Genomic DNA, 18745 nt, shown 5'->3' on the forward strand with positions numbered 1-18745 from the left:
CCATGGACCGCCCAGGTGAACTAAAGCCACTCCTGAAAAGACCCAGGCCCCTCCTCCAACAATATCCAGGGCTCACAAGCCTCCAACACAGTTCTTGGAGGTCAGCTCCTAACACGTCCTCTCCACCGTGGACTTAAGCGACCGCCAGTCACACTCTGGATCTGTCCTCAAGCAGCCTGCTAGTGCCTCCTGGCCTTCAAGGTAGCTCTCAGGGCCCTTGGGATCATCTTTTCATCTGATCATCCTGCTACTTCTCCGGAATACCTTACCAACTCTTCTGTGTTTTCAAGGACTTCCCATCCTGACCTGCCTTCCGCCACCCCAGGGGATGGTGAAAACCAGCCACAGACACCCTGTTTGCCTACCAGCTTCAAGCTCTGGCACTGCCGTAGCTCAGATGAAATTTCCTCACAGACTAAACACACGACTTTCTCGTTCCTCAAAATTTTGCCCCCCCAGTGGTTGAGCAGTTGTGAAGCAGCCTGCCATTTTGACTCCATTTTATCTTCTGCTTTCCAGATCACTATTATTCACTGCTCTAAGTAATCATGACAGTGCATGATAACTCACTCAAATCCCATGCATTCCTATCCACACATCAACCTCCAACTCCATTTATGAGAAGTAGCATGGCCAGAGGGAAAGAGCACGGGCTTGCAAGTCAAAATGACCTAGGTTCTACTTCCAGTTCAGTCACGTGTCTGTTGTGTGACCTTGGACAAGTCACTTCACTTCTTGGTGTCTCAGTTTACCTCATCTGAAAAATGGGGATTAAGACTATGATTTCTATCTGTGAGACATGGACCATGTCCACCCTGATTAGCTTGTATTTACCCCAGTGCTTAATACAGTGCCTGGCACATGGTAAGAGTTTAAACAACTACCATAAAAAAGTGGGAATTAGTGGATCTCCATGCCATAATAAATAAATTTCTCTTCATTCCTCACCTTCTCAACATTCAACATCCTCCTTTAAGTTACCAGGGTCCAGCTCTGAATTTCTAAGCGAATTTTTGGCCTGGAACACCCATCCCCCTCATATCCAACAAACCACCATTCTCTCAACCTTCCAAGCCCACCCAAAATCATAACCCTCCAAGAGGCCTGAGCACTGAGCACTGTGAATTTAATATTTAGCACTGAATTAAGCATTGGGAAAGTACAATAGAGTTGGAAGACATGTGCCGTGCCCAAAAGGAGCTTAAAGACTAGAGGGGGACATAGACATTAAAATAAACTACAGACAGGGGAAGTGGCAGAGTGAATGGACATGTGCATGGCTGAGGGAGGATTGAATATCTAGTGCTGAAGGGTCCAGATCTGAGTCCCTAGGGGAGGCAGAGGGAAGAGTGGGCATGGGAAAAGAGGGTTTCGTTGATCAAGGTCTCTTGGAGATGCAATTTTAATGGTGCTTTGAAGGTGATGATAGTGGTGGATTGTCAGATACAATGGGGTAGGGAATTCCAGGCCAGAGGGAGGATGCGGGCAAGGGGTCAGCAGCGGGAAAGACGAGATTGAGATACAGTGATTAGGTGGTGTTAGGAGGAGTGAAGTATGTGGGCTGGGTTGCCGTAGGAGATCAGCGAGGTAAGGTAGGAGGGAGAGAGCTGTTTGAGGACTTTAAAGGTGATGGTAAGAAGTTTCCATTTGATGTGCAGGTGGTTGGGCAACCTCTGGAGAATTCTGAGTAGAGGAGAGATGTGGATAGAACACTGTTTTAGACAAGTGAACTGGGCAGCAGACTGATGCATGGACTGGAGAAGGGACAGCCAGGAAGCAGAAGACTCAGAGTGAGGCACGCATGGTCACACCCTTCAACCACCACCTACTCTCCTCTGACTTCTTGCTCTATTCGGATGCAAACTGGATCTCATCGTTAAGAGAAACAGCACCATTTCCAACCACTCCAAAATCAAACAATCACTCTCTGTCCACTGTCTCCAAGACCACATAGGGTGGCCATTTGTCCAGCTTCCAGATGGTCTGATCCCCGCTGGGTACTGTGTGCGTGGGTGGAGAAGATGGAGTTTCTGGTATTCTTGAGTGCTAGAAATAGCTACCTGACCCCCAAGATGTCTTCACCCCTCACAGCTTTTCTTGGCTTGCCCCCAAAGACCTCCAAATTCTTGACCCTCGTCACCTGTTTCCAAGCTCACGACCCCCTCCTGGATTCAATCAATCAATAGTATTTATTGAGTGCCTATTATGTGCAGAACACTGTATTAAGTGATTGGGAGGGTACAATACTACAGAATTAGCAGACACATTCCCTGCCCACAGTGAGCTGACTCCCTAACCAAAGTCTCTTTCCTTGACCCAAAAGTCCACCACCTCGATACCACTCTTTCTACAGAACTCAACGTCCTTGCCCGCTCTTTGTCTGCTCTTCATGACCCACAAACCCTCAGCACCTGTCTCCTCTGATCCTGCACTGGTACAGCTAGCATAGCCCATGGAAATCCAGAAACCAGGTTGATTCATCCTAATGCCTTATGTAACTTTACCCTCTTCTGCCCAGAAAAAATAGTAATATTTATTTATATTTCATTTTGATTATTTTTAAGTGTATAGATAATATATTGTCACTGTAGTTATAATAATAATGATATTAACGATGGTATTTGTTAAGTGCTTACTACAAGTAAGGAACTGTTTTAAGTGCTGGGGTAGATACAAACTAATCACATTGGACACAGTCACTATCCCACATGGAGCTCACAGCTGTAATCTCCATTTTAGAGATGAGGTAACTGAGGCACAGAAAAGTGAAGTGACGTGCCCAAGGTCACACAGCAGACAAGTGGCAGAGCCCAGGTTGGAACCCAGATCCTTCTGACTCCCAGGCCCATACTCTGTCCACTAGGCCAAGTTGCTCTCCTATATTATTCATATATTATTGTTTAATCATTTATATTATTTATTACACCATACAATAATATCGTATAATAATTAATATATAATTATTCATGATTATATTAGACAATGATTAAATATATTTTAAATATTTATGAATTATTTTGTTTTTAAATTATTTGCAAATATAATTTTTATTTAATCATATTTATTTTAATGTCTGATTGCAGGTGGAGGCAGGATGTTCTGGGAGAGATGTGCCCATGGTGGTGCAATGGGTTGGAGATGACTTGACAGCATAAGACATGACACGTGTTCCTTTCCAGAATGTTAAGGTCCTAGTGGGTGTCTACCAACTCTGTTGAATTCTACTCTCCCATAGGCAATAAGAGCTCAATAAATACCATGGGTTGACTGGTTGATAAAAATTGCGGCCTTTATTTGGTATGCGCTTCTGATGTTTAGAACAATGTACTAAGCGTTGGAGTGGATACACGGTAATCCTGTCCTGTCCCTCCTTCATCCACTCCCAAAGGGCCCACTAACTATTCCAGACTTTTACTACCTTTCTGAACCCTTGGTACCCTCACCATCTACCTTGATAATGCTGATCTGCCATGGGATGCGCACAGGCACTGAGACCGCTGTTGCTAACAGCCTGGGTCCCTACACCAACATCATCCAGGGGCCCAAGACCTCCCATCACAGCTCTCGGGGGTCGGGTCCCAACCCATCCTCTCCACCGAGCCCACCCACATGGACTTAAGCCGCCACCGGTCATACTCCGGATCTGTCTGCCAGAGGCCTCCTGGTGCCTCTCGCCACCCTCATTGCAGGTCTCAGGGCCCTCAGTGTCATCCTCTACCCGACTGCCCTGCTACCTCCCCGGAATCCCATACCCGCTCTGTTCTGTGTTAACAAGGAACCCCCTTCCAGACCTGCCTTCTGACACCCTGGGGAATGGTGATCTGCCTATCAGCTCCAAGCTCTGGCACTGCCAAAGCTCAGAGGAAATTTCCTCCCAGCCTAGTCACATGACCTGCTTGCTCCTCAAAACTTTGCCACCCAGTGGCTGAGCACCTGCAAACCACCCTGCCATGGTGACTCCACTTTAATGCTCTCCATACCACTATCACTCACTGCTGTAAGTTATCACAATACTGTCTGATACATTACCCAAATTCTCTGCATTCGTACCTGCATATCATCCTCCATCTCTATTTACATGTCATTCAGTGGATCTCCGTTCCATGAGAAAATTCTTCTTCATCTCACCATCCTTCGAAACATTCAGAGAGGGGACGGCCAAGCGGCAGGAGAGTGGAGTATGCATGGTCAGGCCCTTCCACAACCTACTCACCTCTGACCTCTTGCTCTATTTGAACACAAACTGGATCTCACCATTGAGAGACAGTGCACCATTTCTAACCACTCCAATGCCGAACTACCATCCTCTGACCACAGTCTCCAAGGCCACTAGGGTAGCCATTTGTCCAGCTTGCAGCTGGTGTGAGCCCTGTCAGGTACCGTGTGCATGGGTGGAGAGAATGGAGATTCTGGTATTCTTGAGTGCTAGTATGACTACGTGACTCCCAGATGCCTTCACCATTCATAGCTTCTCTTTGCCTGACTCAAAGATCTCCAAACTCTTGACCCTCTTCACCTGTCTCCTGTTTTGTGTTACTAAGGAACCCCCATCCCAACTTGCCTTCCGCCACCTCAGGGGACGGTGAAAACCAGTCACAGACACCTGTTTGCCTACCAGCTTCGAGGTCTGGCACTGCTCGTATCTCTTAGGAAATCGCATAGAGATGTCACATGACCTGCTTGCTCCTCTTATCTTCACCACCCAGTGGTTAAACACTTGCAAAGCACCCTGCCTGATTGACTCCATTTTACTGCTCTCCATATCACAATCACTCATTGCTGTAAGTAATCAAAATACTGTCTGATACATCACCCAAATCCTATGCATTCCTACCTGCACACCACTCTCCAACTCCCTTCACATGCCATTTGATGGACCTCCGTACCATAATGAGTAAATTCCTCTTCATCTCACCATCCTTCATTTCCTCAACATTGGAGAGAGGACAGCCAGGCAGCAGGAGAGTCAGAGAGCGGGGCATGCATGGTCACGCCCTTCCACAACCTACTCACCTCTGACCTCTTGCTCTATTTGGATGCAAACTGGATCTCATCATTGAGAGATATGGCACCATTTCTAATAACCACTCCAATGCTGAGCTATCACCCTCTAACCACAGCCTCCAAGGCCACATAGGTTGGCCATCTGTCCAGCTTCCAGCTGGTCTGATCCCTGCCACATACCATGTGTGTGGGTGGAGAGGATGGAGGTTCTAGTATTCTTGAGTGTGAGTGCTAGCAGTGGCTGCCTGACTTCCAGATGCCTTCATCCCTCACAGCATTTCTTTGCCAGCCCTAAAGACCTCCAAACTCTTGACCCTCTTCACCTGTCTCCTTTTCGGTGTTACCAAGGAACCTCCATCCCAACCTACCTTCTGTCACCCCAGGGAACAATGAAAACCAGCCACAGACAACCCGTTTGCCTACCAGCTCCAAGTTCTGGCACTGCCTTGACTCAGAGGAAATTGCCTCACAGATGAGTCACATGACCTGTTTGCTCCTCAAAACTTTGCCACCCAGTGGTAGAGCACTTGCAAAGCATCCTACCATGCTGACTCCATTTACCCACTACCTTCCATATCACTATTACTTACTGCTCTAAGTAACTCCATTTGTGTGTCATTCAGTGGATCTCCATTCCATAATGAATAAATTACTCTTCATCTCACCATCCTTCACCTTCTTAACATTTGGAGAGGGGACAGCCATGTGGCAGGAAAGTCAGAGAGCGGGGCATGCATGGTCACGCCCTTCCATAATCTACTCACCCTCTGACCTCTTGCTCTATTTGGATGCAAACTGGATCTCATCACTGAGAGATAAAGCACCATTCCTAATAACCACTCCAATCCTGAGCTATCACCCTCTAACCACAGCCTCCAAGGCCACATAGGTTGGCCATCTGTCCAGCTTCCAGCTGGTCTGATCCCTGCCACATACCATGTGCGTGGGTGGAGAGGATGGAAGTTCTGGTACTCTTGAGTGTGAGTGCTAGCAGTGGCTGCCTGACTTCCAGATGCCTTCACCCCTCGCAGCTTTTCTTTGCCTGCCCCAAAGACCTCCAAACTCTTGACCCTCATCACCTGTCTCCTTTTTGGTGTTACCAAGGAACCCCCATCCCTACCTACCTTCCGCCACCCCAGGGGATGATGAAAACCAGCCACAGACAACCCGTTTGCCTACCAGCTCCAAGTTCTGGCACTGCAGTGACTCAGAGGAAATTGGCTCATAGATGAGTTATATGACCTGTTTGCTCCTCAGAACTTTGCCACCCAGTGGTAGAGCACTTGCAAAGCACCTTACCATGCTGACTCTATTTACCCACTACCTTCCATATCACTATTACTTACTGCTCTAAGTAACTCCATTTGTGTGTCATTCAGTGGATCTCCATTCCATAATGAGTAAATTCCTCTTCATCCCACCATCCCTCATCTTCTCAACATTAAAGACCCCTACTACCCTTCTCTATGTTGTGGTTCAACCCTGGATTTCTAAGTGAATTTCTATCATGGAACACCCTCCTCCCTCATATCCAACAGACCACCCCTCTCCCCACTAGCCAAGCCCACCAAAATTCATACCTCCTCCAAGAGGCCAGAGCACTGAGCACCATGCATTTTATACTTAGCTCTGTATTTAGCACTTGGGAAAGTACAATACAGTTGGTAGATACGTGCCCTGCCTAAAGGGAGCCTAAAGATAGTAGGGGGCACAGATATTGGAATACATTACAGATATGGGAAATGACAGAGTGTAAGTGTATGAGTGCTCTGGGGGAAGGGTGGGTTGAATATCATGCGCTGAAGGGCACAGATCTGAGTGCAGACGGGAGCTGAGAGAATTCAGTTACAGGAAAAGAAGTCTTAGTTGGGGAAGGCCTCTTGGAGATGTGGTTTTAGTGGGGCTTTTAAGATGGTGATGGTGGTGGACTGTTGGTTATGAAGGGGGAAGGAGTGCCAGGCCAGAGGGAGGATGTGGGCAAGGGGCTGGTGGCGGGAAAGACAAGAGAGATACAGTGAATAGACTGGCGTTAGGAGGACTGAAATATTTGGGCTGGGTTGCAATAGGAGATCAGCTAGGTAAGATAGGAAGGAGAAAGAGCTGATTGAGTGCTTTAAAGCCAGTGGTAAGGAGTTTCCACTTCATATGGAGGTGGAGGGGCAACCTCTGGAGGATTTTGAGCAGAGGGTAGACGTGGACCAAGCAATGTTTTAGGGTAGTGAACTCGTCAGCACAGTGAAGTGTGGACCAGAGAGGGGACAGCCAGGAGGCAGGAACATCAGCAAGAAGGGCACACACAGTCATGCCCATCCACAGCCTACTCACCTCTGACCTCTTGCTCCATGTGGACACGAAAAAGATCTCATTAGGAACAGACAATGCACCATTTCTAACCACTCCAATGCCAAACTACCATGCTCTGACCACAGCCTCTAAGACCACACAGGGTGGCCATCTGTTCAGTTTCCTGTTGGTTTGGTCCCTGTTGGGTACCATGGTGTTTGGATGGAGAGGAGGGAGTTTCTGCTATTCCTGAGTGCTAGCAGTGGCTGGCCTACCCCCATGTGCCTTCATCCCTCACAGCTGTTGTTTGCCTGTCCGAAAGATCTCCAAGCTCTTCATCCTCTTCACCTGTACCCAAGTTCACAATGACCTCCTAGACTCCCTTCCCTTCCAGTCCCTTCCCTTGACGCAAAGTCCACCTCCTCCATACCACTCTTTCTTATGAACTCAACATCTTTGCCCTCTTTTCCTCCTCTTTTCATGTCCCACAAGCCCTTAGAGTCTAACTCCTCTGATCCTGAACTGGTGCAGCTGAGTATAGCCCATGGAAATCCAGGATCCAGGCTGATTCATCCTTACCACTCATGAAACTTTACCCTCTTTGCTCAGGAATAATCATGATATTTATCCATATTTAAGTTTACATTTAGCATAGTTATATTTCTATTTGAAAATATGTATTTCGATGTCTGTCTCTCCCTCGAGAAAATAGGTTTCTGGTGGGCTGGGATTGCGCCTGCCAACTCTGTTGAATTCTACACTCCTGAGAACTTGATACAAGGCTCTGCATCCAGTAAGAGCACAAATAATCTCATGGATTGATTGACTAAAAATAATTGGGGTATTTATTTGGTAAACATTCACAACGTGTTGAGCACTGTATTAAGTGCTGGAGTGGATACAAGGTAATCTGGTCAGACACAATCTTGTCCCAGATGGCACTCTGGGACTCCTATAACTCCATTCATTCATTCATTCAATAGTATTTATTGAGCGCTTACTACGTGCAGAGCACTGTACTAAGCGCTTGGAATGTACAAGTCAGCAACAGATAGAGACAGTCCCTGCCCTTTGACGGGTTTACAGTCTAATCGGGGGAGACAGGCAGACAAGAACAACAGCAATAAATAGAGTCAAGGGGAAGAACATCTCATAAAAACAATGGCAAATAAATAGAATCAGGGTAATGTACATCTCATTAAACAAAATAAATAGGGTGATGAAGATATATACAGTTGAGCGGACGAGTACAGTGCTGAAGGGGTGGGACGGGAGAGGGGGAGGAGGAGAGGGAAAGGGGGGAGAAGAAGGTTTAGCTGTGGAGAGGCGAAGGGGTGGGTACAGGGAGCAGAAGGAAAAAGGGGGGAGCTCAGTCTGGGAAGGCCTCTTGGAGGAGGTGAGCTTTAAGTAGGGATTTGAAGAGGGGAAGAGAATTAGATTGTCGGAGGTGAGGAGGGAGGGCAGTCCAGGACCGCGGGAGGACATGGCCCAGGGTTCGACGGCGGGATAGGCGAGACCGAGGGACGGTGAGGAGGTGGGCGGCAGAGGAGGGGAGCGTGCGGGGTGGGCAGTAGAAAGAGAGAAGGGAGGAGAGGTAGGAAGGGGCAAGGTGATGGAGAGCCTTGAAGCCTAGAGTGAGGAGTTTTTGTTTTGAGCAGAGGTTGATAGGCAACCACTAGAGGTGTTTAAGAAGGGGAGTGGCATGCCCAGATTGTTTCTGCAGGAAGATGAGCCGGGCAGCAGAGTGAAGAATAGACTGGAGCGGGGCGAGAGAGGAGGAAGGGAGATCAGAGAGAAGGCTGACACAGTAGTCTAGCTGGGATATAACGAGAGCCCGTAGCAGTAAAGTAGCCGTTTGGGTGGAGAGGAAAGGGCGGATCTTGGCGATATTGTAAAGGTGAGACCGGCAGGTCTTGGTAACGGATCGGATGTGTGGGATGAACGAGAGAGACGAGTCAAAGATGACACCGAGGTCGCAGGCCTGAGAGATGGGAAGGATGGTCGTACCATCCACAGTGATAGGGAAGTCTGGGAGAGGACCGGGCTTGGGAGGGAAGATGAGGAGCTCAGTTTTGCTCATGTTGTTTTAGGTGGCGGGCAGACATCCAGGTGGAGACGTCCTGGAGGCAGGAGGAGATGCAAGCCTGAAGGGAGGGGGAGAGGACAGGGGCAGAGATGTAGACCTGCGTGTCATCTGCGTAGAGATGGTAGTCAAAGCCGTGTGAGCGAATGAGTTCACCAAGGGAGTGAGTGTAAATGGAGAACAGAAGAGGGCCAAGAACTGACCCTTGAGGAACTCCAACAGTTAAAGAATGGGAGGGGGAGGAGGCGCTTGCGAAGGAGACAGAGAATGACCGGCCAGAGAGATAAGAGGAGAACCAGGAGAGGACGGAGTCCGTGAAGCCAAGGTGAAATAAGGTGTGGAGGAGGAGGGGATGGTCGACAGTGTCAAAGGCAGCAGAGAGGTCAAGGAGGATTAGAATGGAGTAGGAGCCATTGGATTTGGCAAGAAGGAGGTCACGGGTGACCTTAGAGAGAGCAGTCTCGGTAGAGTGGAGGGGACGGAAGCCAGATTGGAGGGGGTCCAGGAGAGAATGGGAGTTAAGGAATTCTACGCAGCGAGTGTAGACGACTCGTTCTAGGATTTTGGAAAGGAAGGGTAGTAGGGAGATAGGGCAATAACTGGAAGGGGAAGTGGGGTCGAGAAAGGGTTTTTTTAGGATGGGGGAGACATGGGCATGTTTGAAGGCAGAGGGAAAGGAGCCATTGGAGATTGAGTGGTTAAAGATAGAAGTTAAGGAAGGGAGGAGGGCAGGGGTGATGTTTTTTATAAGGTGAGCGGGAATGGGGTCCGAGGCGCAGGTGGAGGGGGTGGCACTTGTGAGGAGGGAGGAGATCTCCTCTGAGGATACTGCAGGGAAGGATGGGAAAGTAGGGGAGAGGGTTGGTGGGGGGGGGAGGGGAGAGGGAGAGGGGTGACTTTGGGGAGCTGATTGTGTTGATTTTTGTGATGAAGAAGGTGGCCAGAACATTGGGGATGAGAGATGGGGGAGGGGGAGGAACAGGGGGCCTAAGGAGAGAGTTAAAGGTCCTTCACCCACTTCCATAGGACTCATTAGCTATTCCAGACCTTTACTGTCTTTCCAAACCCTTGTCACCCTCACAGTCTCCCACAGCAACCCCGATACACCACGGGCTGCACACCTGCACTGAAACCACTGCTACCAGCCTGGATATCTCCCCACTGACATCATCCAGGGGCTCACAACCGCCTATCACAGCTCTCAGGGGTCAGGTCCCAGCCCATCCTCTCCACTGGTGGTTACTTGTGTGGACTTAAGCGGCTGCCAGGCGTGCTCTGGATCTGTCCTTAGGCAGCCTCCTGGTGCCTCCCGCCACCCTCACTTTGGCTCTTGGGGCCCTCAGCATCGTCCTCTACCCGATCACCCTGCTGCCTCCCCAGAATCCCATACCAGCTCTATAAGCCCCAACCCGACCTGACTTTCCACCACCTCAGGAGATCAGCCATAGACACCCCTTTTGCCTCCTGCACCATGGCCTAGCGGCAAGAGCACCGACTCGGGAGTCAGAGGACATGGGTTCTAATCCCGGCTCTGCCACTTATCTGCTGTGTAACCTTGGGCAAGTTACTTAACCTCTCTGTGCCTCAGTTACCCCATCTGTAAAATGGGGATTAAGACTGTGAGCCCCACGTGGGACAACCTGATTAACTTGTACCTACTCCAGCACTTAGAACAGTGCTCGGCACGTAGTAAGCACTTAAATACCATAATTATTACCAGCTCCAAGTTCTGGCACTGCTGTGGCTCAGAGGAAATCTCACAGACTAGTCACATGACCTGCTTGCTCCTCCAAACTCTGCCACCAAGTGGTTGAGCATTTGCAAAGTACCCTGCCATGCTGACTCCACTTTACCTATTGCCCTCCCTATCACTCACTTGCTCCTCTATCCCTTTGTCGATCTTTTTCCACTAACCCACAGCCCTGGATCACCCGCCGTCTCCTCCTTACACATCTAGTCCCTTCACCCACTATTCCCCAGCTCATCTTCTCACTGCATCTCACTCTCTTGCCTTTGATCCCTTGCTCATTTCCATGCTCCTGGCCCCCACCTTCAAATCCATTAGACCACAGATCTCCCATGCTTCAAAACCCTACTGAAATCCCAGCTGCTCTAGGACGCTTTCCCTGAGGAGGAACTCAAGCAACCCAGGCCATGTCATCCCAACATCCACCATAGGTAACAATAAACACTCAATAAATACAATTGATTTATTTTATATCTCAGTCAATATAGTTAGAATTAGTACTCTTGCATCCAGTCCCCCCCACCGCCAGGCACGCGCGCACACCCCCCCACACACACACACTCTACCTACAATACCTGAGGCAAAAGAAAAATCCTTTTTTCTGGAACAGTAGAGCTGCATGGTACTTTCAAAACATCTGAAATCATTACATTCAAATGACCATTGTTAGACTGGACTGGTTAAATAAACAAGTTTAAAAAGACTAACATAAAATCAGAAGAAAATTAATCACACTATTTCACTGAAAGGTTTGGGCAGCTACTTTTTGATTTTCCCCTTTACAGTCGTATCTTATCACAACTTTGAATATTAGGCAACTTCATTTCCATAATTTGAAATAAGATACATGTTAATTCCACAGCAAAAGCAGGATATTACAAAGAGAAAAATATCCAGTTTCATGCTTAAAGGTTTACTGAAATCCCAAATAGAGTTATATTCAACATAGCAGAGTGTAGTTAATAAACAGATGCAAAACCATAACTGCTTATGTAAGTAGGTTTTAAATTAGAGAGGGAGGGAAGAGAAAAGCAATTCCATCAACTCAAAAAGTTACAGGAAAAATGGTTTCACTATGGAGTACCCTGCTAGGAGAACTTAAAAATATATTTGATCCTATTAATATACTTGATCCTATTAATCAAGCAACTGATGGAGAGTCATCATACCTTGTGGTTTAACATCCTGGCTCTGAGCAGTTAGAGGTTTAACTGCAGCCTTCTTTTCATTAGTGGCAGCATCACTGGACTCACCACTTTTAACACCACTTGCTATCCAGAGAGAGGGTTGTTGATCCTGTTGAACTTTCTTATGATGAGCTTGTGCTGTGAATGTTGCCTGCAATGACACAGTGGTTTCTTTGGTTGTCTGTTAACAAATGGTATCAAAATGAGAGTGATGAAACAATACTTACCATAATGCCACTATCTGATTTTTCACCACAAGACCCTTTTCGGGGAGTGGAGGGGAAACAAATTTCAATGGCCACATTTTCAAAAAAAAAGCAGTCAATTTTATGCAAGAGTATCATTAATGTTTGTTTTTAGTAATTCAAAAATATTAGCAGCTTTGCAAATAGGCTAGGACAAATACTCTTTTCCAAGTTTAACTGTGCCACAATTTTATTTTGCATCCCATGTACCTTTTGAAAGAATTGAAGATGGTGTAAATTTTATTTTATGGTTCTTGGCTGTACAGTTATCAAATATCTTTGCAAATTCATTCATTCAGTAAGTCACATTTATTGAGTGCTGTGTGCAGAGCACCATATTAAGCGCTTTGGAGAGTACAATACAACAATAAACAGGCACAGTCCCTGACCACAACGAGCTTACAGTCTAGAAGGGGGGGGGGAACGACAGACATCAATACAAATAAATTACAGATATGTACATAAGTGCTGTGGAGTTGGGAGGGGAAAGAGCAAAAGGAGTAAGTAAATCTGAAATGACCCAATATAGGAGATAAATGGGGTAAAAGAGCAAAATATTACAGTAATGGAAAGGGCTATTTTTTCACATTCACCTTACAGCTCTAATATTCCTTTATTTTAGATCAAGCACACGCAATTTAAAACCATCAGATTAATCTTAGAATTTAGCTTTTCATATTTGGAATGCAAAAAAATTTACACACTCTTTTTTTTTTTCTGGAGGTTCCAAAATGAGAGCAATTAATTACTTTTTTTTAAAAAAAGTTACATGGGACCCAATGGGGTTGAATAGTTGAATATTACTTGCCAAATAAGAAAAACTTCAGGCTAATCTCTCAAAGTTTCTAAGAAACTCACTTCAAACTTGGCAATATGTGCAATTCTCTTCTTTTGTCTAGGAACCAAAATGATCCTGGAATCCAAAGTAGTCTGTTCTGCGGGCTTTTCTACAACCTAATAGAAATAAAATTCATTAGATTTCTGCGAACTCAAATACGTGCAGGTCCACCCATTAAGTTGTACTCTCCCAAGTGCTTAGGACAGTGCTCTGCACACAGAAAGCACTCAGTAAATTCCGCTGATTACTTTTAACCAAAAGTTACTGAGAGACTAGGAAACTCCATCCCTAGAGAGTCGAGTAATAATAATAATGATGATAGTAACTGTAGCATTTGCTAAGGGCTTATTACGTGCCAAGCACTATACTAGGCGCTGGGCTAGATACAAGATAATCAAGTTCCACATGAGGTTCACAGTCCAGGTAGGAGAGAGAACAAGTATCGAATCCCCATTCTGCAGATAAGGGAACTGAGGGCCAGAGAGGTTAAGTGACTTGCCCAAGGTCACACGGCAGATACGTGGTGGAGCCATAATAAGAACCCAGGTCTTCTGACTTCCAGCCCCATGCTTTTTGCACTAGGTCATGCTGCATCCAGCACTTAGAACAGTGCTCTGTACATAGTAAGAGCTTAACAAATACCAACATTATTATTATTATTACTGAGAGCTCACCTCCTCCAGGGGACCTTCCCAGACTGAGCCCCCACCCCCCTTTCCCTCTGCTCTTCCTCCCCTCCCCCCCGCCCTCTGCTCTTCCCCCTTCCCCTCCCCTCAGCACTGTGCTCATTTATATATATTACCCTATTTATTTTGTTAATGATGGGTATATTTCTATGATTCTATTTATCTTGATGATGTCTGCACTAGACTGCTTGTTTTGTTTTGTTCTGTTTTACTTTGCTGTCTGTCTCACCCATTTAGACTGTGAGCCCGTTATTGGGCAGGGATTGTCTCTATGTGTTGCTGAAATGTACACTCCAAGCGCTTAGTACAGTGCTCTGCACATAGGAAGGACTCAATAAATACTATTGAATGAATAACAGAAAAAGCTCTGGATAGTTTACCCATTTGTCTTCCTGGAGGCAGCAGTCAAGACAAGATATCTGCTTAAGTTCCCTTTCAAGATTACAATTTTAACTGATGAGCTAACAGAAAAATTAATGAGCTAATACTGTAACTTTAGAAAATCTATAACAATCTTTTCCTTATAGTGTTTCAAATATTCATCTTAGTATCTATTTTTCAATGATATTTACTAGTGATTTAATTAGGAAGCAATATTGGAATCCACCCAGCAATGGATTCAGCAACACCAGAGTCAGACAGCATGTGCACTATCTACCTGTGACTTCACCAAAATTATGGCTGGAGCATTTCAAAATAAGAGCTGGGAATCTGAGGAGACGGAAAAGCCCACAGTACCTTTTTAGCAATTGGCTTCTTCTTCATTTCTTTTTCAAATTCATTGAAAATTCTACGACATTCTTCAACTGGATCTTCAGAAGAGTCAGAAGACTGTGTGCTGTCTTCAGTAAGTTCCTCTTCAGCCTTTGTCACAATTAAATCGCTGGTGATTTTGATATTACTTCCTTTACTACTAGAAGGATCTGTTCCACCCCCAGGTTCACCAATGGAACACGATTTCTTCGAAAGAGAGGGCCACATATCGCAGTCTAGATTATCCCATTTTCCTCGTTTCATTTTTGCTCCAGGAATTCGAACGTCTTTTGTTAATTTAATTTTCTCTTCTGAATTCCTCTCTGAGGAAGGAACATCTGGCTGACTAATATTGGGTAAATGCAGGAACTCCTTCATCTGTTCTTCTTGAACGGATTTCCTTTTCACCAGTATTTCATCCTTCGAATGATCTTTCTCAGACTTTTTTTTCTTTATTTGTATTTGAGGAGGAGATGCTGAAGATTTACTTTCTTCTGAGGTAAAGAGATACTGTTTATTCTCACTGCATCTTTCCATTTTAGAAACATAGCTCTCCAAGCCATGGAAGCCTGCATTTTCAACTGCTAGCCCTGGCTTCTCAGATGGGTTGACATCACTCTGGCCATGTTTATCTACATCTACCTGCTCTTTCACTGTCTCCAGCAAAGCTAGTTTTGTATGACTATTCTGAAGGTTTCCTTCACACTTCCCACGCAAGGATTCTTTTTCTATAGGTAAGGACCTAGATCTTCTAGACTTTTTGGCAACAGCTACTAGTGGTGGTGCATCAATTACAAGCTCATCTTCGTCAGATTCTAGGTTTATTTTAAGTTTTATGGGTGAAATGCAATACGTTGTTTTCTTTGAGGGCTCATAACAACTTTCAAGTGAAGAGCTAAAGTTTGGGCTTTGCTCGCTTCTATCTGCTTTTACTGCAGATCCAACTTTTATTTTAGAAGCACTAGTTACACCTGAAGAATAATTAAGTAATGGACCAGAGCCAAGATCGGGTGCTGGATATTTGAATTTGGTGACATGTTTCTGAGACACCAAATCATTGCCTTCGCTAGAGTCCTTAACTGAAGTTTCATCTTGTTTAGCGTTTCTTTCATCCATGCCACTCTGTGGGAAAGAGGGGATAGCATTCTGTGGCAGTTCTTGAGGCCCCAGATGACACTGCAACTGTGTTTTCTGTTTCTCTTCAAATGTATTTGTGATTTTATCATCTGATCTATCCATATTACTCGGTTCTGTTTAATAGAAGACATATTTCATTTACTGATCTTTAATATGCCATTCAAACAATGAATCAGTGATACTTATTGAGCACTTACTGTGTGCAGAGCACTATACTAAGGGTTTGGGAGAGTACAATATAACAGAGTCAATGGGCATGTTCCCCCTCTAGACTGTAAGCTCGTTGTGGGCAAGGAGACTGTGTCTGTTATAATGTTGTGTTGTACTCTCCCAAGCGCTTAGTACAGTGCCCTGCACACAGTAAGCGTTCAATAAATACGATTGATTGATGTTCTCCGCCCACAAGGAGCTTACAGTATAGAGTAGAAGCGGCATGGCTCAGTGGAAAGAGCACAGGCTCAGGAGTCAGAGCTGTCATGGGTTCTAATCCCGGCTCTGCCACTTGTCAGCTGTGTGACTTTGGACAAGTCAATTAACTCTCTGTGCCTCAGTTCCCTCATTTGTAAAATGGGGATTGAGATTCTGAGCCCCACGTGGGACAACTGATTACCTTGGATCCCCTCAGCGCTTAGAACAGTGCTTGGCACATAGTAAGCGCTTAACAAATGCCATCTTCATCATGGGTATATGAATATCAATATATAAATAAATTACGGATATGCACATAAGTGCTGTGGAGTTGTGGGTGGGGTGAATATCAAGTGCTTACAGATTGTAAAGCCCCCAGAGGGCCAAGGACCTTGTCTAATTCTCACGTAAATATTTTTTTCCCAGTGCTCAATTCACTACTCTGCAGAGTAAGTGCTTAATAAATGCTATCACTACTATATCCACAGAAAATGCTAGTTTTAAAATCTGGGACAGTATCATAAACATTTAGAAATAAATTTTAAGTTAGCCTTAAAGCAGGAACTTGATAATAATAATACATACGTATGTAATTTGTATTTCTACACCAGAAAATTATCAACAGCTATGTACCGATCACCATGCCGAGCTGAGGTAGTTTGAAAATAATCAGGTGGACCACAGTTCCTGTCCAAGATCGGTCTCACAATGACAGGGAGGGGAACAAGATTATACGCCCGCAGCCCACCATGCCAATTTAGAGTTTATTTCCATTTCCCAATTTCTTTCCACGAGACGACGACGATGACGACGACAACAAACGACGACAGATCCCGGAGAGAGAGAGAAAAAAGAATAAAGTGTAGACCTAAGATAGGTAAGCTCGTGACCAAGGTAAATCCAGCTTAAAAGCACTCACAATCTTCTTGAAACCCAAGTTTATAGAACGTTAGAGGAAAAAAAATCGATTCTTTACCCTCAGGAATTGGATGGTTTGTTTCATTCATTCAATCGTATTTACCGAGCGCTTACTGTGTGCAATGCACTGGACTGAGCACTTGGAAGAGGACGATATAACTAGCATAATTCATTCATTCATTCAATAGTATTTATTGAGCGCTTACTATGTGCAGAGCACTGTACTAAGCGCTTGGGATGAACAAGTCGGCAACAGATAGAGACGGTCCCTGCCGTTTGACGGGCTTACAGTCTAATCGGGGGAGACGGACAGACAAGAACAATGGCACTAAACAGCGTCAAGGGGAAGAACATCTCGTAAAAACAATGGCAAATAAATAGAATCAAGGCGATGTACAATTCATTAACAAAATAAATAGGGTAACGAACCGACACATTCCCTGCCCACAACGATCTTACAGTCGAGAGGGGGCGACTGACGTAATATAACTAAATAAATACTTTCCTCGCCAAATTAGCAGGGTTCACTCACCGGTAACGGTTCCAAATGACCCAAAGCAGCTTGCTGGATGTACGTTACTTCAAGTATTCCTTTTTTTTTAAAATTTGAAAGTAAAGACTGATTTTTCGGGAAGGGGGGCGGGAACGGGGGGGGGGCGGGAACGGGGGGGGGGCGGGCGCGTCGGGAGAGCGATAAAAATCAAAAAAGAAAATGGGGGCCTGGGAGCGTAACTACGCCTGAGAATCCAGTTTCTTCACCTCTCCGGGCCCGGTGGGGGGAGGGGAGGGGGAAGAAACCCCAACGGTTCCCAAGGAGGCACCCCGTCGTCCACCGCCTCAGGTTTGCCGCCAACTGTCAACCGACTTCCGTGAACCGCCTTCCGCACGTCCAACGAGGCCCCACGCGGCCGCCTTCCACCGTCCCACCTCTCCACCAGTCCCCCGTCGGAGGTTCCCCACCCCGCAGGAAGAATACAGGACACGTGGGAAAGAGACACCCACACCAAACGCGCTTTTTAACGGTGCAATTTATTCCAGGGGGCAGAAACCACTTGGGCCCACATTTCAGGCAGCCTCTGTAACCTACCACCTGGAAGCCTCAGGGGGCCGGCCGAAGGACCCCATCGATTTCACCCCTGATGTCTATCTTGGGTTGTTATAAATCACCTAATACTTGCCCACTCCCAATCTGGGAATGATCTCATTGAAGAGAGTGAGCGAAAACAAAGCTAAATAACTCCCCCCCACAAAAAAAATCTGTCACCTGTTTCACACTCCTTTTCGCACACACCCTTCCCTCCAGTCACCCACTCTAATCTCACACGCATTGTTCCTCCTTTGAATGAAGGGGGTAAAGTGGAGTGGAGAGGAGATGGGTGGGAGCTAAAGTTCGCACTCTCCTTTGCAGTACTCTGCACACAATAAGAGTTTTATTTAATAAATATGATTGATCCGA

At 46.0% G+C, this 18745-nt stretch overlaps 1 protein-coding gene across 2 annotated transcripts in view; it reads right to left on the bottom strand.

Moving 5' to 3' along the window:
• LOC100086865 (RNA exonuclease 1 homolog) overlaps nt 1-17913 on the bottom strand; it is a 44814-nt gene extending 26901 nt beyond the window's left edge. The window contains exons 1-5 of one of the 2 annotated variants that reach the window (XM_029054837.2): nt 17822-17913; nt 14812-16076; nt 13408-13503; nt 12287-12455; nt 11693-11754 (exon numbers count right to left, since the gene is read on the bottom strand). In XM_029054837.2, the coding sequence (XP_028910670.1) occupies nt 11693-11754; nt 12287-12455; nt 13408-13503; nt 14812-16065 (1581 nt within the window). In that variant the 5' untranslated portion in view covers nt 16066-16076; nt 17822-17913. Of the gene's footprint in view, nt 1-11692; nt 11755-12286; nt 12486-13407; nt 13504-14811; nt 16077-17821 lie in introns of both variants that reach the window. The other variant, XM_029054836.2, reaches the window with a different exon arrangement.
• Nucleotides 17914-18745: the final 832 nt, after the last annotated feature.

The sequence above is a fragment of the Ornithorhynchus anatinus genome, chromosome X5 (genome assembly GCF_004115215.2).
Source record: "Ornithorhynchus anatinus isolate Pmale09 chromosome X5, mOrnAna1.pri.v4, whole genome shotgun sequence".
Classification (NCBI taxonomy): Eukaryota; Metazoa; Chordata; class Mammalia; order Monotremata; family Ornithorhynchidae; genus Ornithorhynchus; species Ornithorhynchus anatinus.